This window comes from Leptodactylus fuscus, chromosome 5 (assembly GCF_031893055.1).
Source record: "Leptodactylus fuscus isolate aLepFus1 chromosome 5, aLepFus1.hap2, whole genome shotgun sequence".
NCBI classification, from domain to species: domain Eukaryota; kingdom Metazoa; phylum Chordata; class Amphibia; order Anura; family Leptodactylidae; genus Leptodactylus; species Leptodactylus fuscus.
Genome location: NC_134269.1, coordinates 5,201,276 through 5,226,856, shown reverse-complemented (window position 1 = coordinate 5,226,856; position 25,581 = coordinate 5,201,276). Strand labels below are relative to the sequence as shown.

The 25,581-nt window shown below is 40.5% G+C and overlaps 1 protein-coding gene and 1 pseudogene across 1 annotated transcript; both read left to right on the top strand.

The window, feature by feature from the left end:
• Positions 1 to 1,950: 1,950 nt before the first annotated feature.
• Positions 1,951 to 3,745, top strand: LOC142202288 (olfactory receptor 5G9-like; annotated as a pseudogene).
• A 2,163-nt stretch (positions 3,746 to 5,908) lies between these two features.
• On the top strand, positions 5,909 to 12,641 carry LOC142202287 (olfactory receptor 5G9-like). The gene is made up of 3 exons (XM_075272346.1): positions 5,909 to 5,980; positions 6,912 to 7,012; positions 11,726 to 12,641. Exons 1-3 carry the CDS (start codon positions 5,909 to 5,911, stop codon positions 12,639 to 12,641), a joined length of 1,089 nt encoding a protein of 362 aa, XP_075128447.1.
• The last annotated feature ends 12,940 nt before the right edge of the window (positions 12,642 to 25,581 follow it).

The following is a 25,581-nucleotide window of genomic DNA, read 5'->3' as shown; positions in this document are numbered from 1 at the left end:
TGGAATTTAGGATGAGGCAGAGCCAAGTAAAAAACACAATTTAGCAGTTCCAATATCGCTTAAAAGAAAGGAAGCAACAAGCAATTTAGTAGAGACTTAAGATTTTAAAGAAAGCAAAGTCTATTCTGTGTTTGCCCCCCCCAAAAAAAAACAAAACAGAAAAAAAACACATCAGCTGATATTGGGGCTTTCTCAGATCATCTGGAGGGGAACCATGACCTCTTTCCACCTTTTTGTAGAACAATAAGTCAATAATAGCAAGAGCAGTGTAATATGTGTAGTATGTGAACATAACTTCATAACAGTTGTGAAGCCATGTCATTTACTGGGATAAAACGTAGCCGATGTTTTAATTGAGGTTACAATCTATGTGCTGAATTTCATTCAAATCCGTTCTTTGCGTGATTGAATAACAAACATACAAACATCCGACTTTCACATTCATAATATTAGTAGGATGTGCTGGTTAATCTTTAAGGTAGTTTGTTCTTCTACACGGTACATAAAATGGTCATTTCTGACCTTGTAGTCCAAAATAACTGTTCCCTTCCATTGATCAGAACTGAACTTAAACTGTAGTCAAGTTACAGTGAACACATTACTACCATTTTCTTATACAAACCCTAGATTTCCCTGTCATACATTTTATTAATGAGAGGAAATTAAAAAAAATCAAGATGAAGGAGAAACAATCAGAACCCTGACTTAAAGTCACTGTATCACAACACCCCAGTGGATACAGAAGGAACTGTCAAGACAAAAATAATGTTACTATTGTCACCGCATATTGTTTCTTTCAGTGATGGATGGTGTGACAGTGGCACAACTGTTCTGTCCTCCTCCTCCTTTACCTTCGCCCTTGCCATATTATTTTCCAGACATTTTTAGGCATATATTTATTAATACAAATTCATTGCTGACAATTTTTTGTGGTCTATGCAACCTACACAGCTGGCACTCTATGGCAAGAAGAAATTTCTGTCTGGGTGATTCGAAATCGTTTCGGATACATGTGGCCCAGCCTTGAGCACAGCTGGCCATTTTTTTTTTTTTTTGTTGGCCTTTTACACAATTCTAAATAGTGGCTGAACCAGAAACTGGAGTGTGGAGATTGTGAATATGCCAATTGCATCAATAAATAGGGGACTTGCCTTCAGGCATGAGATTTTCTGAGTTACAATTTCAATATAATAGTAATTATTTCCCCATAGATCAGAACACTGGAGACTTATCAGACAGTAGCGGAGATCTCTCCCTGGAATTATTGTACTTGGTCCCTGTGTCATGTACATAAATATCCCCATGTAACGCCTGCACGGCTCACACTGACTCATTTATACCTGGAGACGGACTACGGCTACTGCTAAATATTATCAGCAATTTTCCTGCAGAACCAAGACCAAGGAAATATTAATCTGAAAATAAAAGTCAAGACCAAAGAGAAACCTGATGTGAGTATATTGGGGGAATTGTATGTAAAACACAGATACAATTATAAAGATTATTCCTGAGTATCCAATGATTTATCTTCAAATAAGAATTTTGATTATTGCATGTATTTTTGTTGCAAAATGTGTGAATATCCCTGTGTATAAGTAACCACTGAAAACACATGGAAAGACTTTACCATGAAAAACAACCCCTTGCACAATTGGTTCTTGTGATGCCCGAACATCTCTGAGTCACAGACATATCATATAACATTATCAGTCAATCCTGTTCGTCCTCCTGAAGTCTCCATGGATAGGACTTTTCTTTACAAGGTATCGCCCAGATTCGGTCAGATTGAGGTCTGGGGAATGTAAAGGGTATGTTAGCACCTTGATCGCTTTTGTATGTTCATTTAACCATTCTTGCACATTTTCTGAAGAGTTGTAGCCGCATTCTCCTGTGTTAGGGGATAGGGCTGAATGGCTGTACATTGACGGTAACATTATTTAGGCAAGTAACATGTACAGAAGTATTCACAGTAATGTCACTATGCTTCGCCATTGTTGCACCATCTCCGTCTTCTCCAGGTAAGTGATGCACCTATGCTCCAAGCTGTCCACATCATGTTAAATTGTTATCCATCAGACCAGGCCACCATCTACTATGGTATTATGTTTATGTTCCCATTGCCATTGGGGGCACTTTTGACAGTGTTAATATGGGCACAGCTATGCAGCCCCATACATAGCAATCTACAAGGCTTTGTGTGTATATCATAGCAATTTGTGCTGCAGTAACTCTTCTCTGAGGTCAAGATTCACAGTCTAGCCTTCATTCTCCATGGGCTTGGATGAGCTAAGGATACCCATACCTTAGGGCTGTGATGGCGAACCTCTGGCACAGGTGCTAGACGTGGCACTCAGAGCCCTCTCTTTGGGCACCTATCTGTGCAGCACATTATACTGTGTGGAGACCACTGTGGAGGTGATGGTACTGTGTGGGGGTCACTGTGCAGCAGTTTGGACTATGTGGGGATCACAGTAGAGCAGAAATCTCTATAAAGTCTCATTCACATGACCGTATTTTGCAGGTCTGTAAATGTCTGCAATTGTGGATCCGCACATTATTAAGGTTAAATTCCTGTGTTGGCACTTTGTGATAAATTAGGAGGTTTTGGGTTGCAGTTTGGGCACTCGGTCTCTAAATGGTTCACTATCACTACCTTAGAGTTAAGAGTTAGTTCATCTGTACTTTTAATATAATATTTAATCCTATTTTAGGAAATTAGAATAAAGTTATAATTATGGCACACATATAGTATTTTTATGTATTTTCTTAAATAAATGAAACTAGACAACTTATTTTTTATTGAGTGTAACTACTTTGTTCTACAAACAGGAACAATCTGACGGCGGTCACTGAGTTCATCCTCTTAGGATTTCAGATTAGACAAAACTTAAGAATTCTCCTTTTCTTTCTTCTCCTGGTGGTTTACTGTGGAACAAAATGTGGGAACCTCCTGATCATCACCCTGGTGTCCACCAGTAAGATCCTCCACACTCCAATGTACTTCTTCATCTCACAATTGTCCATCAGCGATATAGTTTTGATCGCGGATATTGTCCCCAATATGCTCCACATCCTACTGAATAATGGGGCAGCCATTACTGTTATTGGCTGTATCACTCAATTTTGTATTTTCAGTTGTGCGGAATGTTTAGAATGTTTCCTCCTCGCTGTGATGTCCTATGACCGATATGTGGCCATCTGTAATCCCCTCCGTTACTCCACCATCATGACCAGTGGACATTGTGTGATATATATCATCATCTCTTGGATTTTTGCATTTTTTGTTACTTCAATAAATATTGTAATAACATCAGAGCTAAACTTTTGTGGCCCAAATATCATTGACCATTTCTTCTGTGACATTAACCCCTTACTAGAACTGGCTTGTTCTGGCTCCTTCATTGTTCAGTTGGAGATTTATGTAATAGGTGCTCCACTTCTCATCATCCCAACCACCATCATTGTAGTGTCTTATACTTCTATTATTTGAGCAGTCTTAAGGATCCCATCCAGTACTGGTAGACAGAAAGCCTTCTCCACCTGTAGCTCCCACCTCATTGTGGTCTCCATATTCTACTGGTCTCTGTTCAGTGTTTATGTTGTCCCAACAAAGGGACAAACACTCACCATGAGTAAGATCCTGTCCCTGCTATATACTGTGTTTACTCCATTGGTCAACCCCATTATCTACAGTCTGAGGAATAAAGACATTAAGAAAGCCGTACAGGAAAGACTTAGTAAGTAAAATATCAATAATATCAACATTACTGAAGTTATATATGAATATATGCAGGCTATATGAATATATTAGACTTGTGGTTATCCCATAAATGATTTGAAATTCGAGATTTCAGGATTGATTTTTAAATCCGATTTCTGATCATTTTCCATCTGATCGCGATCTTGAATTTTACTCCGATCTTTTCCGAACCCGATCGCTCAACCCTAGTTATAAGTATAGAAGTATCCAATTTTACTTGGGTGGTTTATCCTGTAATATGACTAGATTTTGCTTGACCACCTGATGAATAGAAAATATTGATGGAGTTTTACATTTCTTTTTTCTTTATTCACTTAATTTTGTTATTTGACAACAATAAATTAACTCTTCTATTTCTGAAAGTAATGTTACTTTGTTGCATTTTTCCCACACCTGCCTATAATAGATGCACAGAACTGAACAGGTAGAGATGATCGAAACGGATCAAATACAACTTGATACGGCCCAATTATTTATTTAAGTAACATGTTGTAAATGGAATTTTCCTTTAACTACTCTAATGCCTTGTACTTCTAGAAATGTAAGAAATGTCTTCTCCTGACATGGCTGCTTAAAGGGGTTGTCCAATCTCAAGGTTCCTATCTATACTGCTAGTTTATGTGGAGTTAAGACTTTTCCTAAATGCATTGCTTTATCAAAACTGCTTTGTTTGGTCGCTATCTTAATTTATTCACTTTGTTGCTTACACTACGTTTCAATAACCACAGCCTCAGTCTACAAGTGACATAACTCCCTTCTCTCAAGGAGGGGGGAGGGGTTGAGTGCACAGGAGCGAGCTTGTATTTCTGAGCTGTTTATCTCACCTGCCACAGGCACGTAACGGAGATCCTTCTCTCAGACAGGGGAGGGGGAGGTGAGTGCTTTGTGCTTGTATTTCTGAACTCTTTATCTCCTGCTCTTCCAGTTATCAGTCGGTTAATTGAATTTGGCTGAGATAGGGAGTCTGGTACCTCTATATGTAAACACAGACCTAAAACGAGTTTATTGCAATCAAATGCAGCTCTGCTACATCAGCTTCAATTGTGCATCTTCTAGTGATACTGTGCTAATTTATGTACAACCAATCCCACATTACTAATCTGCAAATATGCTGCTACGAAGAGAGATAGCAGAGCTTTGCCTGGGAGAATGCAGCAAGTGAAAACCCTCCCACCAATGTACTGAGAAAACCAGGAAGTGAAGAGAGCACACAGTATGCAAGTTGCTGAACAAGCCAGTTGGGAATACCCCTTTAAGTAAAATAACCCAGAAAATAAAAATTCTGGATCTTCTGTTTCATAACTCTGAGTCAGGCTATTTCTATGTAATATGCCCTAAAAGTCTGTGAATAAAATGCCAATTGGGTGTTACCATTGTCTTTGTCAAAGGGGTGTGTGACTACTCAATCTGGCACTGTGCGCTGAGTCAGGGGTTCTCTTTTGTCGTTCTAATTCAGATGTTAATGGATTTGAATTGGTTAAGGAATGAAACTTATTTAGAAGAACAGTTTTTCCTTAATCAGCAACAGAAAACATGTGTGGACTTAGGGATCCCAAAGGACTTACTGTCTGACGTGAGGCTCCTACATGGATTGGAAGATAGTATGCCCAATACCAATAAGCATCATTCACAGACCTAAAAAATGGGAGCAACCATGTGCCTCAGCAGGGAGATGTCTCTTGCAATGATGTGTTAGTTGACCTTGTGACAAGAGTCCTCTAGGATTTGAGGATAAAATATTCATTTCATAATTGCACTAAAGAAGAGATGAAACTACTAAAGGGTCTAGAGAAAGATCACTGTATGATAATTAAACCCTCCGATAGGGGGCAACACTGATTGTGGATACCCTAGTATATCAAATCATGTGCTAGTCTCTTCTTTCAGACTGGAAAACAGAAGAGGTTCTTTGCTCTAATCCCAGCAATGGATTCAGTAGGTAACATAGGGAGAAGCTGATTGAAGCTAAGGATGTGGGATTGACTACATGCTACCCACTCACCCCCTTGTTGAGACTTTCTATAGTCTTCCCTATAGGTACAAGGTTCTTAGTGCTCTCAAGGGGAGAGGTATAATGTTGAGAATTTAAGTTATTGGACAGGAATCTATATAGATAGGGTTCTTAGACCTGTCATTACGGTCCTACATATGACACGTGACGCCAAAGATTTATTTTCTCGACTGGAACAGCTGTTCTTGCGGGATGACTTTCTTTTCGGGGTACTGTGGCATTATACCATGTGAGAAGCTGGTAAATGGGGCATTATACTAGATTGGGGACCAGTAAATGGGTTATTCTAGCTTGTGTGAGCAAGTAAAAAAGTCATTAAACCTTGTGGTAGCCAGTACATGGGACATTTTACATTGTGGGGGCCAGTAAATGTGGTATTACACCTTGTGGGAGCCAGTACATGGGACAATATACCTTGTGGGGGCCATAAAATGGGACACTATACATTATTTACATTATACATCATCAGGGGACAATAAATGTGGCATAAACCTTGTGGGAGACCAGTAAATGTGACAATAAATTGTGGTGCCAGTAAACACTGATCTATGCTGTGCATGGGTGGAATGTCCCAGTGCCAGTGAGATGACCTAATATGCTCCAAAGTTGTTGTAACAGATGTGAGGGTGGTCATTTTGCAATATATGAAGGGTGGATGTGTCTAGCTCTAACAATGACACACATTTCCTACCAATAAAAATAATAGTATTGATGCTCAAATGACAAAAAAAATTGCTGAATTGTGCATCTAGTATTTTCTGGCATTCACTGGGTTTTCATATGATGGCTGAGTAGAGCAGATGACAAGTGTTTCTATTCATTCCTCTGTTATGGCTGCCATAGTGCGCCTAGTGAAGACGATTCTGCTTCTCTTTGGGGTATATTACTGAACTCATCATATGCGCTGGTTAAAGGGGTTTTCCCATCTCCCTGACTCAGAAGCTTTGCCTGCTGTCTCTTCTCATTTCCTGTATTCTTCATCAAAGTCGACTCCCCCCAGCTTTCTGAACAGGACACTATGAAGTATCAAAATATAGACTTTTGTCTTTACCATAAGAAATAATTTATTACCATTACTAGAGATCTAATATAAATGTAGATCAAATAACATGCACAGTAAATGTCTATTATGTTACACAGGTTTGCATAGAACATTTACCATGCTTCCAGAGAACGGACTCGGGCTGGATTCACATCTGCGTGGGAGTCCCTGTAAGCTTAAAATGTGGACCCGAACAACGGTGACCTGAACGCTGTGTGAATGTACTTAGGAAAACCCAAAACATAAGCTAGCAGTGTAGATCAGATCCTTGAGATGGGAATATCCCTTTAATCTTTCAGGTAGTTTGTTTTGCAACAAAAATCATAAAGTGGTCAATTCTGACCTTGTGGTCTTGCATAACTGATCCCTTCCATTGTTCTGATTTGGACTGTAGTCAGGCTCCAGGGAACACCTTACCAATATTTTATCATATACCCAAGATTATTCTGCCATACATTTTAAATATTGAAGAGATGACATAAAAAAAAAATTCTTTTAAAAGTATTAAATTAGGTTTAAACTTTACATTTGTATTAACTTAGAAGAAAACCAGGTTTCAATGAAGAACTCATGGCTGGGTTTCTGACAAGTTCCTACATTCATAGTCATATTCAATACTACGGATCCGTGCCAGTGAATATGAAGACTGGGTTAATAAAACAAAAAGGCTGTGTGGTAAATTGTTACAAGAGCAGAGGAGGAGGGGAAACACACAGAACTCTGACTCAAAGTTACTGCATCACTGTCACATGCAATATCTTGGTTCAAGATGAGCAAATCAAAGGAGAAGGAAAAACACAGAACTCTGACTCAAAGTCACTGTATCACTGTCACATGTAATATCTTGATGAAGATGAGCAAGTCAAGTAAACTAAAAATTTCTTCTTCATTCTCAGGAGTTACAACACCCGTGTCAATATAGGATGAGGAAAAACGTTCTGATAAATTTGGACCCGCCTTCTGCACAGTTGTAGATTCAAAATAACAATACTGCAGCCTCTTCTATTTGATTTACCTATTTTACTTTTAATCGGTTTTACAATTTGTCTCCTTGAGTTTACACATTTTCATCTCCACAATGGTATCACATATAAATAAAATTTGCTATATAAATTCTCACAACTGAGAATCATCTTCAGGGTTAAGCTGTAAATGAGATTTATTTCCCCATTGGCCAGAACACTGGAGACTTATTAGACAGTAGCAGAGATCTCTCCCTGGAATCGTTGTACTCGGCTCCTTATCTGTGTCATGTATATAAATATCCCCGTGTAATGCCTGTAGGGCCTCATTTATACATGGAGACGGACTACACTACTGCTTAATATCACCAGCAATTCTCTCTTAGAACTGAGACCAACAAAAGAAAATATTAATTCTGAAAATGAATGTCAAGACCAAAGAGTTATGTGATGTGAGTATATTGGTGGGGATTGTTATCCTATTAATATTATAAATGTGAAAGTTTGTGGGTTTGTGAGTTTGGATGTTCGGATGTTTGTTCCTCAATCACGCAAAAGCCACTCGACCGATTTGGCTGAAATTTTCCACAAACATAGATAATACACCCGATTGCGCAATAGGCTACTTTTCGTCACAATAGCGCACATACGTTTGTGCCAGGACCCCCACAAAACCCAAACTCACACCACTATCTCTGCAATCTCACACACTTTGGACCATAGCAAGCCACAAAATTCATATTGCCCTCTACAGCCTCGCCCCTAACCCCACACAATCACATATACATATACTTTACCACTTTGCCCCTCACCTTAACGATACTCCAGGAGGCGCTCTATAACGCTCTGGAGCAGCCATGTTTGCCGACCCCCACCTCTCTGACAATCCGCGACACCGCCAACCCATGTCAATACCCCTAGGCGGTCTCATAAATGCAAAAAAAAAGTTTAAAAAAAGTAAAAAAAATATAAAAACAAATAAAAAGGATTAAAAATTTAAATCACCCCCCTTTCCCTACAACACATATAAAAGTAGTTAAAAACTGTGAAACACATACATGTTAGGTATCCCCGCGTCCAAAATTGCCCGCTCTACAAAGCTATACAAATTTTTTTCCTGTTCGGTAAACGCCGTAGCGGGAAAGATGGTCAAAAGTGCCAAACTGCCGTTTTTTCACTGTTTTGATTCTGATAAAAATTTGAATAAAAAGTGATCAAAGCAATAACATTTCCCAAAAATGGTAGAACTACAAAGTACACCCGGTCCCGCAAAAAAAGACGCCCTATGCATCCCCGTACACGGACGTATAAAAAAGTTATGGCTGTCGGAATATGGCGACTTTTAAAAAAAAAAATTTTTAACATAGTTTTGGATTTTTTTAAGGTTTCAAAATGTAAATAAAACCATAGAAATTTGGTATCCCCGGAATTGTAACGAAACACAGAATACAGGGGACAGGTCATTTTGGCTGCACAGTGAACGCCGTAAAACCAAAGCCCGTAAGAAAGTCACAGAAATGCATTTTTTCTTCAAATCCACCCCATTCTGAATTTTTTCCCTGCTTCCCAGGACATTATATAGAATAAATAATGGCGGCATCATGAAGAAAAATTTGTCCCAGAAAAATTAAGACCTCATATGGCTCTGGGAGCGGAGAAATAAAAAAGTTATGGGGTTTAGAAGGAGGGGAGTCAAAAACAAAAAACCAAAATCACAAAAATGCCATCGGCGGGAAAGGGTTAACTTCAAATACTTCTGTCCCAAAGTCACTATGTAAAGTTTCTCACAACACCGTATATATAGCAGCTCAAATACAAATTGCATTCAACACAAAAGTCTCACGTATTCTCTGAATTACAGCAAAAACAAGATACAAAGTTACATTTCATATCCCATACCTTATACACAGTACGAAAACCTTACCCGCGCCTGTATATACCCACTGCTACAATCACCGCAGACGAAGTCGCGGGTACCAGCTAGTATTAAATATGTATAAAATTGTAAAGATTATTCCCAAGTGTCCAATAAAGACTTAATCTTACAAAAAAAATTGTACTTGGTCTGAGATATGGAATATGCAATGTAACATGTAAAGCAGAATTCCCAATAATGTCAGTAGTCAGCAGTCCACAGCTCAATATTGCCCATAACTTCACAATGCTGACTTGTCTATTTACATTGGGCATTGTTGTACCATCTCCATCTTCTCCAGGTAAGTGATGCACACATGCTCCTGGAAGACCACATCATATTAAACAAAATGTATCGGACCAGTCCACATTCTACTATGGTCCAAAGTTTTTCATGTACATAAACTTTTCTATCAAAGAAAATTGTGGTACAGTAAGGGTAAGTTCACACAGAATTTTTGGTCAGGATTTTGAGACTGTATTCAGCTCAAAATCCTGACCAAAAAGACCGCTCCCATTGAAATAAATGGCTCTCAGGAGCTTGTGCTGGCTCCCGGAGAAAGGAGTGAGCTGCTCATTCTTCGGGCTGTTTCGCCTCGCGATTCGGCCTGAAGACACTCCCTTCTCTGGACTGGGCCCATTCATTGGGCAGAGTGTGCGGCTGGATGCTAGTGCAATGCACTGGCTGTCACTCATGGCTACCCGGTTTGGAAGCTTTTGCAGGCTGCCTCAGGTTCTGATCCAAAAAAGCCCTGTGTGGATTTACCCTAACTGTTCTCTGGGATCAAGCCACAAAGACTAGCCTTCATTCTCCATATGCATGGATACCGATGACTTAGGGCCCTCTACCCCACTGTGCCAGCCGATCACTGTTAGTATGATATGTACCTGTATATTTTGTGTATTGTATGTAACCCCCAAATGTAAAGCACCATGGAATTAATGGTGCTATATAAATAAATAATAATAATAATAATAATAATGACAAGTTTTCCTTCCACAGACAACTTTTGGCAGGTACTAATCACTAACACCAAAGCCCCACAAGACCTGCCACTTTGGAGATGTTCTGACCCAGTCACAAATTGCCCCTTAAGGTGATAGTCAATGAATTTACAAACTTTGTCAAATATTCCATTTGTACCTGTGACAATGGGTCTACCAGATGGCGATGACATATTCTTATGCACTTTAGGCAATAGATAATAACATGTAGTAATAGTAGGTTCTTCAACTAGCAAGGCATCAAATAGATCTTTAGTGATTACACCCTGCTCCAATGGAGGCATCAAAATCTCATCAAGTCCCCTAGTAAGTGAGGGAAGGGGGTTAGAAGTCAACTTTGTATAACGTCCAGAGTCACGTAGTTGTCTGTCTGCCTCTGCTTCATACACATCGCTGGGCCAGATGATGACATTACTGCCCTTATCTGCTGGTTTAATAACTATGTCCGTCATCTGGCCAAGCAATCTAAGGCTGACCCTTACTTCAAATGACAAGTTATCTCTATATACATTTTTGGAAAGTTTCTCCTGTCTGCACCTTATTAGAAGCAATGGGATGAAACTAAAGGGAAAGAGATACAGATTAGACATTAGGAAAAACTTTCTGACAGTGAGGGGAGTGAGAGAGCGGAATAGGCTGCCACGGGAGGTGGTGGGCGCTCCATCAATGGAAATCTTCAAGCGGAATCTGGATAAACATATAGCTGGGATGATTTAGGAAAACCTGCACTCGCAGGGGGTTGGACCCGATGGCCCTTGAGGTCCCTTACAACTCTACCATAAGAATAAGAATAAGAACCTTGATATTACCCTATTCTTAGAGACATTTATTGTCCTGCTCTCTGAATTTCTCCTCTGACATTTTTGTAGTGTTTATTTCTTTTTACTACTTTGTTTTATTATTTTTCAATACAATTAGTATTTTATTCCATATTCTCTGAGTGCTACTGTTTCCTTTTCCTGGGTTTTCTACATGAAACTGGACAAACATTTTTTTTTTTTTAGTTTGACCACTCTTTATTCTACACACAGGAACAATCTGACGGCCGTCACTGAGTTCATCCTCTTAGGATTTCAGATCAGACAAAACTTAAGAATTCTTCTGTTCTGCCTTTTTCTGGTGATTTACTGCGGGACAATATGTGGGAACCTCCTGATCATCACCCTGGCGTCCACCAGCAAGATCCTCCACACTCCAATGTACTTCTTCATCTCACAATTGTCCACATGTGACATAGTGTTGATCACAGATATTGTCCCCAATCTGCTCCACGTCCTACTGAATAATGGGGCGGCCATTACTGTTATCGGCTGTATCACTCAATATTGTATTTTCAGTTTTGCCGAATGTTTAGAATGTTTCCTCCTCGCTGTGATGTCTTATGACAGATATGTGGCCATCTGTAATCCCCTCCGTTACTCCGCCATCATGACAAGTGGACAGTGTGTGATATACATTGTCATCTCTTGGATTTTTCCATTGCTTATTACATTAGTAAATATTATAACAGCCATAGAGCTAAACTTTTGTGGACCCAATATCATTGACCATTTATTCTGTGACATTAACCCCTTACTGGAACTGGCTTGTTCTGGCTCCTTCATTGTTCAGTTGGAGATTTATATAGTAGGCTATCCAATTCTCATCATCCCCATCACAATCATTGTAGCGTCTTATACTTCTATTGTCCGGGCAGTCTTAAGGATCCCATCCAGTACTGGTAGACAGAAAGCCTTCTCCACCTGTAGCTCCCACCTCATTGTGGTCTCCATGTTCTATGGGACTCTATTCAGTGTCTATGTCATCCCAACAAAAGGACAAACCATCACCATGCGTAAAATCCTCTCCCTGCTATATACTGTGTTTACTCCATTGGTCAACCCCATTATATACAGTCTGAGGAATAAAGACATTAAGAAAGCCATGCAGGGAAGACTTTGTAAGTAAAATATCAATAAAAAGAACATTACTGAAGTTATATACATGTATGATGACCCATAACACAACACTAGTGACAATCTCAACCAATCAGAGGCACTACACGTCAAAGGTTAATCTCTCCAGAATGGAATTCAAGGCTCTGAAAACATCTCAAAAATAATTTAGACATAGCAATTCGTCCTGCAGACAAATAAGGCCGAATAGTGATCCAGAACCACAAGGAATACATAATATAGGCTACTTGCCTCCTTGGTATCCTTATCTAAGAACCCACTACCCTCATACATTTTTTGAATATAGTGACTTAAGCCAACAATCTCCTAAACAAGAACAACAAAAAATTCCTCCAGGTTATTGAACCTCTGCTTTGTTTTTTCTGCTTCAACATTATATCTGATATATGTAGACCTTAAGCTTGTGGTTATCCCATAAATAATTTTACATTATAAATATTAATATTAGTAAAGACATATCAGGTTCATAGTAACATACTTAGCGCACTGAGAAGTTATAAGTATAGAAATGTCCGATGTGACTTGTATGGTTTATCCTGTGGGGTAACTCTATGTCTTGTCAATCTTGGAAATTTTATTGGCTTTGAACCATGGGGATAGTTTTTGCTCGACCAAAGGATGAATATCAAATAGTGATGGAATTTGCAATTCTTTTTTCTTTAATTATTCCATTTTAATTGACAAAAATAAACCATTAACCCTTCTATTTCTGAAAGCCTTCTTACTTATTTTTTTCACAAACACCTAAAACAGTTGCAAAGTAATTTAATTTATAAATCAGACTCATCTTCAAGAAAACTTTTTAACACCACTTTTCTGGTGTAGGAGCTTTTCTGGTGACCAGAAGAAATATATACCCTTACTTAAGAACACATTTAAGAAATTAATAGAGATGAGCGAGTAGTACTCGATCAAGTAGATGTTCGATCGAATACTATGGTATTCTACATACTCGTACTCAATCGAGTACTACTCACTATTTGAATGTAAAAGTTTGATGCAGAATCAGCGTTGATTGGCCGAATGCTATACAGTCAGCCAATCAACGCTGGTTCTTCTCCTATCTTTAGAAGTCTTCTCCGTGCAGCTTCCCCGCGGCATCTTCTGGCTCTGAATTCACTCTGCCAGGCATCGGGCCTGGGCAAAGCTGACTGCGCATGTCCGCTTGTAGTGCGGGCATGCGCAGTTGGCTCTGCCCAGGCTCGATGCCTGGCAGAGTGAATTCAGAGCCGGAAGACGCCGTGGGGACGCTGCAAGGAGAAGACTTTTCGGAGGATCCAGCCCGACCCTCACTCGTGGACTTGGCAAGTGTAATTTGATTGAACGTTGCCTACCCCTGAAACAAGCATTTTCTCCCATAGACTATAATGGGGTTCGATATTCGATTCGAGTAGTCGAATATTGAGGGGCTACTCGAAACGAATATTGAACCTCGAACATTTTACTGTTCGCTCATCCCTAGAAATTAACTAACTCTTGGAGTTAGAGTTAAACTTAGAATTTAAAAAAAAAGATAAAAAAAAACAAACAAACAAACAAACAAAAAAACTAACTCCTGGAGGTCCACAATTCTTTTTCTGATGCCTCAACTGATTTCTTTCAATTTTCCCATGATATCAAAACAGGCAAGTAATCCTTGCTGATTCTCCTTAAAATATTGCCACGGGTACCCCTAACTCACGTAGAGCATGTGAACGTAGGACTTCATTTGTTGCTCTGTGGTCTTATTCTTGACCATATTCTGAATATTGGTTTAACACACTACATTTAATCTCTCAAACCATACTGAAATGGCTAATGTAATCTACTTTACTCTGACAGCATATTGTATACTCTATAATATGTTGTTGATACTGGATATAAAAGTGTCAATAAGGTAATTTGAAGGCAATATCTTCTATTGTCTAGTTTTGATCACAGCATAATATGAACCCAATCCTTGTATATCTGTGTACTGTTCATGTAAGCACAATATATTTATATTTAAAAGTATTCCTTCTCATATGGTATGACAATTCTGATTGGAAGCAACACCCAAAGCCATCATTCTTATTTTATGGAACCTCATTTATAAGGCCAGATACTGTAAATGAAAAAAAAAATATATGAAGTAGTTGTGGGGAAAAAAAGACTTCCCTCACATGCTATGAGTCCATTTTTCTACATCCAACTGGGAATGATGATGAATAAGGGAACTTAAAGGGATTATCTAGTTTAAAAAAAAAAATAATATGTAAATACATCCACAACAGTGCTAAAGACTCACTGTTAAATTCTGCACCTTCTTCTTAACTGTATTCTACTTGCTGCTCCTTATAGCTGTAAATTACTTGCAATGAATATGTGAAGAAACTTCACATCTACTGCTGTGGATGGATGTCCAATAGTGAGTAGAGAATTCATGTGGACATGAGGGAAAGAAAATTCAATAGCTTATAGTTAGAGTTAGAAAGAGGACTCTACTACATCATTGAGACCTTTGGACTTAGTGGAATGAATTTATAGATCTTGTAGGCTTCTCTTGTTGCAGTCTCTGGAAATTCTTGGGGGCAGAATTGGGAATTTGATCAATGGGCAAAGAGGTTAAACATTGAAAATTGCACTCGTATTTTAAGGCACAGTGTGGGGAAAGATTATGTTTTTGGAAGCCCTTAGAAACATTAGCACGGTGTCATTAATCCTACAATTAAAGGATTGACCAGTTCGGCCAAGTACTGAAGGCGGCATGGGAATTCTACATATTTGGAAGAGCAATTAAGATGTGATTTGATGGGAAAGGTCTCATTGGTAATTTTAGATTTAAAAGTGGTGGCTCTGTTTTTAATGTTAGAGAAACCTAAACAATTTGGGTGGCTGCATTTGTACACACCAAGGGTTGTTGGGGCTACATCAATGGGAAACATTAAAATTGAACTCAACCTACTAGGGGCTAAGATATTACAAAGTGTTGTGGATCTCTGGAAAGTTAATACAGGTTTTATCCGGGAGGGTTTTCTTCTCATACTGATCACTTAGGAGCGTTTTCCTGTGATTATTCAGAATTGTTCTGATTTTCTTATGTTCAGAGTTATAGGGGGTAAGGAAGTCATTTCTATTCGCTTCTTGACTCAGTTCAGAAGCTTTTCTAAAGGCATTCTTAATGATAAAGCAAGGATATTTCTTTTCCATAAACCGTTTTGTTTTTTTTGTTTGTTTGCTTGTTTTTATAATGATTGCCTGGTTGGTAAAAGAGTGTCATCTAGGGTTGAGCCAATCTTGAGATTTCAGGATCATTTTTAAAACCAGATTTCTGATCATTTCCATCTGAACCCGATCCCAATCCAATTTCCAATCCTAGTGCAAGTCAATAGGATTTTGTAATGATCGAAGATCGGATTTTAAAAACGACCCTATTCACTACACAGCATGGAGTGCTATAATCTTCGGTAAGTCATGGGAAACAGGAGTGGTCCCTTTAGATTGGAAAAGGGCAAATGTTGTCCCCATCTACAAAAAGGGGAAAAGGGACGATCCAGGAAATTACAGGCCGGTAAGTCTGACCTCGATAGCAGGAAAAATCTTTGAGCAAATTGTCAAGGAACATTTACTTCGGTACCTGGATGGGAAGGCATTAATTAACCAGAGCCAGCACGGCTTTATGACCAATAAATCTTGTCAGACTAACCTGATTTCCTTCTACAACAAAATCACTGAATGGTTGGACCAAGGGAATGCCGTGGACATAGTATATCTTGACTTCAGTAAGGCATTTGATAAAGTATCACATAACCTTCTTATTGAAAAAATGATTAAGTATGGCTTTGACAAAAATCAGTTAGGTGGATTCACAACTGGCTTAATAATCGGGCACAACGAGTAATACTAAATGGCTACACATCCAACTGGAAGAAAGTCAAAAGCGGGGTGCCGCAGGGCTCTGTTCTGGGCCCAGTACTTTTTAATATCTTTATAAATGATCTGGACGATGGAATTATTGGGGAACTCATAAAATTTGCAGATGATACGAAGATAGGAGGAATAGCCAACACTAGAGAGGAGAGAGAGTGTGTTCAAAAGGACTTAGACACACTGGAACAATGGGCTGAGGCCAACAAAATGGTATTTAATAGGGACAAATGCAAAGTTCTACATCTGGGTAACAGAAATGTAAAAAACATATATAGTATGGGAGGAATAGAACTAAGTGATAGCATAGGGGAAAAGGACTTGGGCATAATAGTAGATCACAAATTCAACATGAGCCAACAGTGCGGTGCTGCTGCAAAAAAGGCTAATAAAATTCTGGTCTGTATTAAGACAAGCATTGAATCTAGATCAAGAGAGGTCATTATTCCGCTGTACTCTTGCCTGGTCAGACCACACCTGGAATACTGGGTACAGTTCTGGGCGCCTCAATTCAAGAAAGACATCGATATATTGGAGCAAGTCCAGAGAAGAGCAACCAAAATGGTGGAAGGTCTGCAAACCATGTCCTATGAGGAGCGGCTAAAAGAACTGGGATTGTTTAGTTTGCAGAAGAGAAGGCTGAGGGGAGATTTAATAGCAGTCTACAAATATCTGAAAGGTAGTCACAGTGCAGAGGGATCTCCCCTATTCTCATTAGCACAAGGAAGTACAAGAAGCAATGGGATGAAACTAAAGGGAAAGAGATACAGATTAGACATTAGGAAAAACTTTCTGACAGTGAGGGGAGTGAGAGAGTGGAATAGGCTGTCACGGGAGGTGGTGGGCGCTCCATCAATGGAAATCTTCAAGCGGAATCTGGATAAACATATGCTGGGATGATTTAGGAAAACCTGCACTCGCAGGGGGTTGGACCCGATGGCCCTTGAGGTCCCTTCCAACTCTACCATAAAAATAAAAAAAATAAAATAAAAAAATTTTAAAAAAAACCACTCAAAGCCATCATTCTTATTTTATGGAACCTCATTAATTTATACTGTGAATTAATAAATTTACATGAAGTAGTTGTGGGGGAAAAAAAAAAAACTTCCCTCACATGCTACGAGTCCTTTTTTGTACATCCAACTGGTATTTATTTCATTTTTTTCTTCAATAAGGGAACTTAAAAGGGGTTATCCAGTTTTTTTTTAAAAAAAAAAATATCTGTAAGTACATCCACAAAAGTGCTAAATACTCACTATTTCCTTCTGCTACTCTTTCTTGGCTGTATTCTACTTGCTGCTCCTAAATGGCATTCTTAATGATAATGTGAGGATATTTCTTTTCCATAAACCATTTTTTGAGAATCATTGCCTGGTTGGTAAAGGAGTGTCATCACAATTTATATTTATATATTTCTCAGCCATGGTCCATAGTGGGCACTGGTATATTTGAAATAACTATTGACATCTACCGTATTGAAATACATGGGGGTAGAATTGATTCCACTTAGTTAGGGACACTAATAAATGCAGAAATTCTATTGTTTTGACAGAGAAATGATGAGTGAAAGATAACACCATATCATTAATCCCTAATGAAGTGATGAGGTCCAATGCAGAACTTTTGTCTCCATTCCAGATGAAGAACAGATTGTCTATGTATCATTTATATAGGTCAATGTGGGTCTTATAAGCAGTGGAAGGTGTTCAAAATGAATTGACTTCATACACTAAAGTACTATGGGTTATGAAAAGGACAACATAGTGTTCCAGGCTCAAAGCATACGTCAAGAATAGTGAAGCAACAGCTCAATGACAATGGAGTAGAGGATCTGGATTGGTCCCCATAGTCCCCAAACACTTCTGAGTAGAGTTGAAGAAAAAGCTGTACTTGTACCCAAGTGAGTTGACCAGTATGCACCAACAATGAGAACATGTAGAAAGGATCTGGGGTCACATTTCAGTTGAGACATGCTTGAATCTGATCAAGAGCGTCCCTAGAATGATTCAGACAGTGTTGAAAGCCAAAGGTGGATTTACAAAATAATAAAAATTTAAATTATGACTTTTAGGAGCAAAACAGTAACAATGCAGTTATATGACAAGAATCTGGATAACTAATTATATGCTAAATAGTCAAATATATGTAAGAGATAGCCAAGATGATGGTCTGTCAAATGATAGGAGTTTCACGTTCGAAGCTGTAGTGGATGGTGAGATCTGGAGCCTAAAAGTCAAGAGGTCAAAACATTGTTACCCTTTTTGCTCGTCAGTCTATATAATGTTACCCTGTGATAAATATTTTTCTACAGCACATAGAACCATCCTTCAGGATTTGAAACCAACACAGCCAGATCAGAAAATATTTTTAAGTTCATGAAAAGCTTTATTAAAGTCTTTGTTCCTCAGGGTGTATATAATGGGGTTAAGCAGTGGGGTCACCACAGTATACATCATAGACAAGACCTTACTCAGGGTCAGGGATTCTCCTCTTGTTGGAAACATATAAACAATCATTAACGTCCCATAAAATATGGAGACGACGGTGAGGTGGGAGCTGCAAGTGGAGAAGGCTTTATGTCTCCCAGTATTGGATGGGATCTTCAGGATGGTGATGGTGATGTACACATAGGACATGACAATGACTAGAAAAGGTACTGGAACAAAGAAAAATGCCAAAATAAGACCAAGCTTATGAATCATGAATGTATCGGAGCAGGAGAGCTGCAGTAAGGGCTCAGAGTCACAGTAGTAATGGTCAATGGTATAAGGTCCACAGTAATGCAAGCTGTAGACAGAAATCCAATCGATCAGAGCTACAATGAAACCAATCACCCAAACCAAAACTACTGATAGCACACGAAACGAATGACTCATGATGGAGTGATATCGGAGGGGGTTACAGATGGCCACATACCGGTCATAAGACATCACCGATAGGAGAAGACATTCCGAGGTGTCTGATAAGACAAAAAAAGCAAACTGCATGATACAACCAATGAAACTCATAACACTCCTTCCATACAGTACAGTGTGAAGCAGGACGGGGACAATATCTGTGGTCAGCAGGAGGTCACACAATGAGAGCTGTGTAATGAAGAAGTACATGGGGGACCGAAGGGATTTACTCACTAAATATAAGACCATGATAAGGAGGTTTCCTGAGATGGTTCCACAGAATATAAGAACGAGCAGAGAGAAGAAGAGAAATGTGAAGTTCTGAATATTTGGAAATCCAAGAAGGATGATAGAGGTGACAGTATTATTTCTCAAGTCCACCTTAATGAAAAAAAAAAAAAAATATATATATTATTTTTAAAACTGTACTTTCTCTCGCAGTTGATTGTCATTGAGAACTACAAAGAGGTTTTCCTTTGAATAGATCCATATTTAAATTTGTAGACAATTAAAAAATGAACATTTTTGAAGACATCATGGCTGGTTACCAGGAGGTCACTACATGTATGAGAAGATAACCTGACCACAATAAGGACATCATGGCTGTGTTTCTGAAAAGTCCCAAATCATAGAAAGTTCCTGCACTCATGGTCATACTGTATCTATTGGAAACTGATCAAGACAAAAGACTGTCACTAGAGATGAGCGAATAGTATTCGATCGAGTAGGTGTTTGATCGAATACTACGGTATTCGAAACACTCGTACTCAATCGAATACTACTAGCTGTTCGAAGTTAAGACTCGATGCAGAACCAGCGTTGATTGGCAGAATGCTATACATTGCCAATCAACACTGGTTCTTCTCTTACCTTTAGAAGTCTTCTCCCTGCACAGCGTCCCGCTTCCTCTTCCGGCTCTGAATTCACTCTGCTAGGCATCGGGACTGGGCAGAGCCGACTGCGCATGCCTGCGCTACAAGAACACCGTAAGTGTCCATTTTCTTGTAGTGTGGGGATGCGCAGTCGGCTCTGCCCAGGCCCGATGCCTAGTCAGAGTGAATTCAAGGCCGGAAGAGGACGCGGGGACGCTACGCAGGGAGAAGAATCCAGCCCGACCCTCACTCATGGACTTGGTAAGTAGAATTTGATTGAATATTGCGTACCCCTGAAACGAGCATTTCCCCCCATAGACTATAATGGGGTTCGAAACCCGTTTGAATGCTCGAACAGTGAGCGGCTGTTCGAATCGGATTTAGAACCTCGGACATTTTAGTGTTCGCTCATCTCTAACTGTCACCACTAAGATCATTGGAGTAAAACTTTAAAACTCTGCAAAATTTAAATGACTGGCTTATATTTACAAACATGGTTAACTTTTAAATTCTACAAAGTCATATATAGTTATGTTCATGGGAAAAACCCCTATAACTGGAGTTTAATTTTCACAATTTTAGTCCTATAAACTAGAAATCCATAATGAGATGTATGTCCTTCTATTGTGTATGTGGTTACTACCGATAACGCACTATCACAGTCTCATAGTTATCCGAAATACAGGGTTAGGCAGGGAGGGTTGGATGATTTGAAATAACAGTTAAACACTCATTTTTCAACGAAACTCAAATTTTATTTTTTCATTGTGTAGCTTGGATGTTGCCATTACAAAAAACATAGAAAAACAAAAGAAAAAAGAAATTAAAACATTGATTACGGCTGAATGTCGAGGGCTGGCTTCAATTGCTTGACGCACCCTTTCGATGTTTTCCGGGGTCCGTACCGTTCGGTCACCTCCTCGTGCAGTTCTGGGTCTCAAAGAACCTGTTTGTTGAAAATGATTCACCCACTTCATTATCGGGTAATGCTTCGGAATACGACCATGACGGCCAGCATTGAAATGATTCCGGAAACGTCTCTGTGTTTGAATCACAGAACTGCCCGTTTCAATAAAGGTGTTGTACATGAACACACAATGCTCTATCAACCATGTCTCCATTGCTACTGAAATGGCAGCTCCTGATGAGCAGATACCCCCACTCTTTATCCACCAGGTTTATCCCCACCTTGTGTGGCGCCCCGTTCAAATCATCCATACCTCCCTGTACAATCCATCAATGAATAATCTAGAAGAACCTTTACCAGTAGTAATATCTGCCTCGTCCTTTCAGTCGATACCTGATAAGACCCTCAGCACAGACACATTACTTACCTCACTGCTATCCCTGCTGTATAAAAGCTCCATGAGCGATTGCAAGAATATTGTATTTTGTGTGTGATATAAGAGGGGTAGTCACAAATGATCTTGCTGTAATGTACAAGATAACACACAGTCCCATCATAGAGTCCGGCCAGTCTGATCATAGAAGGAATCATTACATGGATGTTTTATACATTTCTAGGTGAACAGCTCAATATCCAGAGAGATCTCCACGGGACTCCCCTGAGGACACCCCAAATACATACAAGAAATATAATTGTCCGACTGAGACAAAATCCATGAGGAATATTTATTTCTTCATTTTTTGATATAATTGCTTTAAACTAATTAAATAAAAGTACACAGAAAAAATATTGTATTTAGATATACAGATGCATATAAAATAACAAATTGCTGAAAAAAAACAACTAGAGATGAGCGAACACTAAAATGTCCGAGGTTCGAAATCCAATTCGAACAGCCGCTCACTGTTCCACTGTTCGAACGGATTTCGAACCCCATTATAGTCTATGGGGAACATATACTCGTTTCAGGGGTAGGCAACATTTGATAAAATCATACTTACCAAGTCCACGAGTAACGGTCGGGCTGGCTTCTGCTTGAAGTCTTCTTCCAGCGCAGCGTCCCCGCGGCGTCTTCGGGCTGTAATTCACTCTGCCTAGGCATCCCGCCTAGGCAGAGCTGACTGCGCATGCGCGGTCATGAGCAGTCGGCTCTGCCCAGGCCCGACGCCTGAGCAGAGCCGACTGCGCATGCGCAGTCAGCTCTGCCTAGGCTGGATGCCTAAGCAGAGTGAATTCCAGACGGAAGACGCCGCGGGGATACCGCACGGAGAAGACTTCTAAAGGTAAGAGAAGAACCAGCGTTGATTGGCAGAGTGTATAGCATTCTGCCAATCAACGCTGGTTCTGCATCGAACCTTAAACTTCAAACAGCTAGTAGTGTTCGATCGAGTAGTGTTCAATCAAATACCGTAGTAATCGAACACTACTCGCTTATCTCTAAAAACAACCATTATAATGTGACCAACGATCCTGCCATACACTGACCCCTTATTGAATGGCAGGATACTATGGAGAGACTGCACTTCTTTCTATTATAAACTAACTTCTGCCCGTGACTTCGTCTGGGGGTTGTTGTTGGCGATGAGCCGCTTATAATTAGCCGAACGTGGTTGGCGGTGATCCGCCTGCGTACGCGTTTCGGCTCTGTTACATCTGTGCATATGCGCAGCAGCCCCAGCTGTATGCACATCCGTATGGAGAGCAGAGAAAGCTGTGGTACCACGCTGCCTTAGCTTGGCTACATGGGGCAATTTGGATCAGAGGGGTTGTCTTGTGTGAGTGTCCTAGAAGCGTCTGTGTTAGACATGGCTGAATGGCTGCTGGTGAAATTTGACACAGTTCGCCATCCCCCCTCAGCACAGTCCAAAGACCACATGCCCCTATGTTACGCACACAAACTGCTAGCACGCCACCTCAGCCCTGCTACATCTGCTAATTTGGATTACAGGGCTTTTGTTGCGTGAGAGTGTCTGAGCAGCTTCTATGTTAGACACGGCTGAACGGATGTTGCTGAAATGTGCAACAGTTCTCCCCCCTCCCCCATCCGAGGCAAAACAACAGATTGCCCATCCTACTTACTGAAAATCTACAGCCAATATACTCTTCTTGGCCACACACAGCCTGTATGTTCTGTAGCCTCCTGATCTTCCATGAGACTCCATTATCTTCAGCTTTCACACTGTCCGACTCCCTCCTGTTTAACTCCACCTCCAAATTAGCATGTAGCTCCGCCCACCACATGGCATGATCCTATGGGACGGCAGAAGGGCCTGTGATGATGTCATCAAAGGTTCTTACAAGTAGTGTGTGTGTGTGAATTTGTGCTTAACGGTCATGTAGTGACATCATTTACCGGGATTAAAAGTAGCCTATGTTTTCATTGGGGTTCCTGTCTATGTATATTGCAAATTTCAGCCAATTCCTGTTATGTCAGTCCAGGTAGCTGCAACGGGGCTAAGGAATAGCAGTAGGAAATCTCGCCCTGCACTACTCCCACTAGCTATCCCGGTCCCTGCCTCATGGGTGTGGGTCGGCTGTACTCAGGCTAAGCCTGACCCCGACAGCTCCTCTCTCACTGATACCGTAGGCCTAGAGGGAAGTGGGAGAAGGAATGCCCTATAAGATCTCTAGGGACTGGAGACTAAAGGGGGTCACCCCTAACGAACAAGTGAAGCTGCTACTGACAGGGACTGACAAGGGTGTGCGCTGACTAACAACACAAGCAGCACACAGGAAAAATATGGGAAAGAATTCCCCCAAACCAATATGGGAAGGAACCTTACACTAGGAAACAAACACAGGGAAACTGAGTAGAAATCAAAGGATAAGGCAATTCACTCACACAGTCAATTATACACAGAGGGAGGATTGGTGAACACAGAAGGGAAAACACACAAACCAACTCGTTCACCCAAACCTCCCAAAAACCAACCACGGAACTTCCTCTATCCAAGATAACCACCTACTCCTCCTGCTAAGGCCTAGCTCTGTAAAAGCGACACTCAGCACAGAACCATGGGAGGCATGGGTTTAAATACAGAGTAGAGACCACTCCTCCCAGGTGCAAATGGGAGGACAGACTAATCAACCAGGAAATAAAGCTGCCTACCAGCAGTGCGTGCGTGCAAGTCAGAAGGTGTGCATCAATACCCACGACAGGACAACCCCGCAGCGCCAGGATGCCACCCCAGACACCGCGCAGCCAAAAACTCCCCAGGTAAGAAAAATAGAAAGTAATGAACCTAAATACTCCTAACAGGATCCTCCCCTCAAGGAGAAGACTCCGGATTCTCTAGGAGCATCCTTCTTCGGGAACTCCTTGTGGAATTTCTCCACGAGTCTGGGGGCTGACATATCCGACTCCAGGACCCAAGAATTATCCTCAGGACCGTATCCCTTCCATGCCACCAGATACCGTAGCTTCCCCCGAACATATTTGCTATCCAGAACTCGGGATATCTCATACTCCCCGGACTCGGAAACTGGTGGAACCTTAACTGGAGACGTTCCCTTCTTGGCCTTCTTTAACAAGGAGACATGGAACACCCGGTTTATCTTCCACCTTTTAGGTAGTTGCAGCTGCGCCGCCACTTCATTTACCATCTTGATGATCTTAAAAGGACCCACAAACCTGGGACCCAGCTTCTTGCTAGGAACCTTCAACCTGATATTCTTGGTGGACAACCAAACCATCTCACCAGGGGAGAACTGCAACTCTCCTCTCTTCCGATCCGCCTGGACCTTAGCCTGGTGCGACGCCCGCACCAGATTCTCTCGGATACGGGACCATACCCCTTGCAGCTTTTTAGAAAATAGCTCCTCCTCCGGAACTGGGGAAGAAATGGAAGAAAATACTCCGAAAACAGGATGTCTACCACCGGAGCAAAAAAAAGGTGTGGTACCTGTGGCATTGGAATCATGGTTGTTTAGGGAAAATTCTGCCAGGGGGAGAAAGGCAGCCCAATTATTCTGGTTCTCTCGAACAAAACACCTCAAAAACTGTTCCACATCCTGATTCTTCCTCTCTGTTTGTCCGTTACACTCTGGGTGAAACCCGGAGGAAAATGACAGTGTAACTCCCAACCTGCTGCAAAAAGCCCGCCAGAATTTAGCCACAAATTGCGGTCCTCTGTCCGAAACGATCTCCTCAGGAAGACCATGCAACCTTACAATTTCTTTAATAAACGCCTCTGATAGTGTCTTGGTACATGGCAGCCTGGAAAACGGGATCAAATGGCACATTTTCGTGAAGCGGTCAACGACTACCCAAATGACTGTGAAACCCTTAGACACCGGAAGGCCCGTGATGAAATCCATAGACAGATGAGTCCAAGGTGCCTTAGGAGGTTCCAATGGATGTAGAAGACCGTG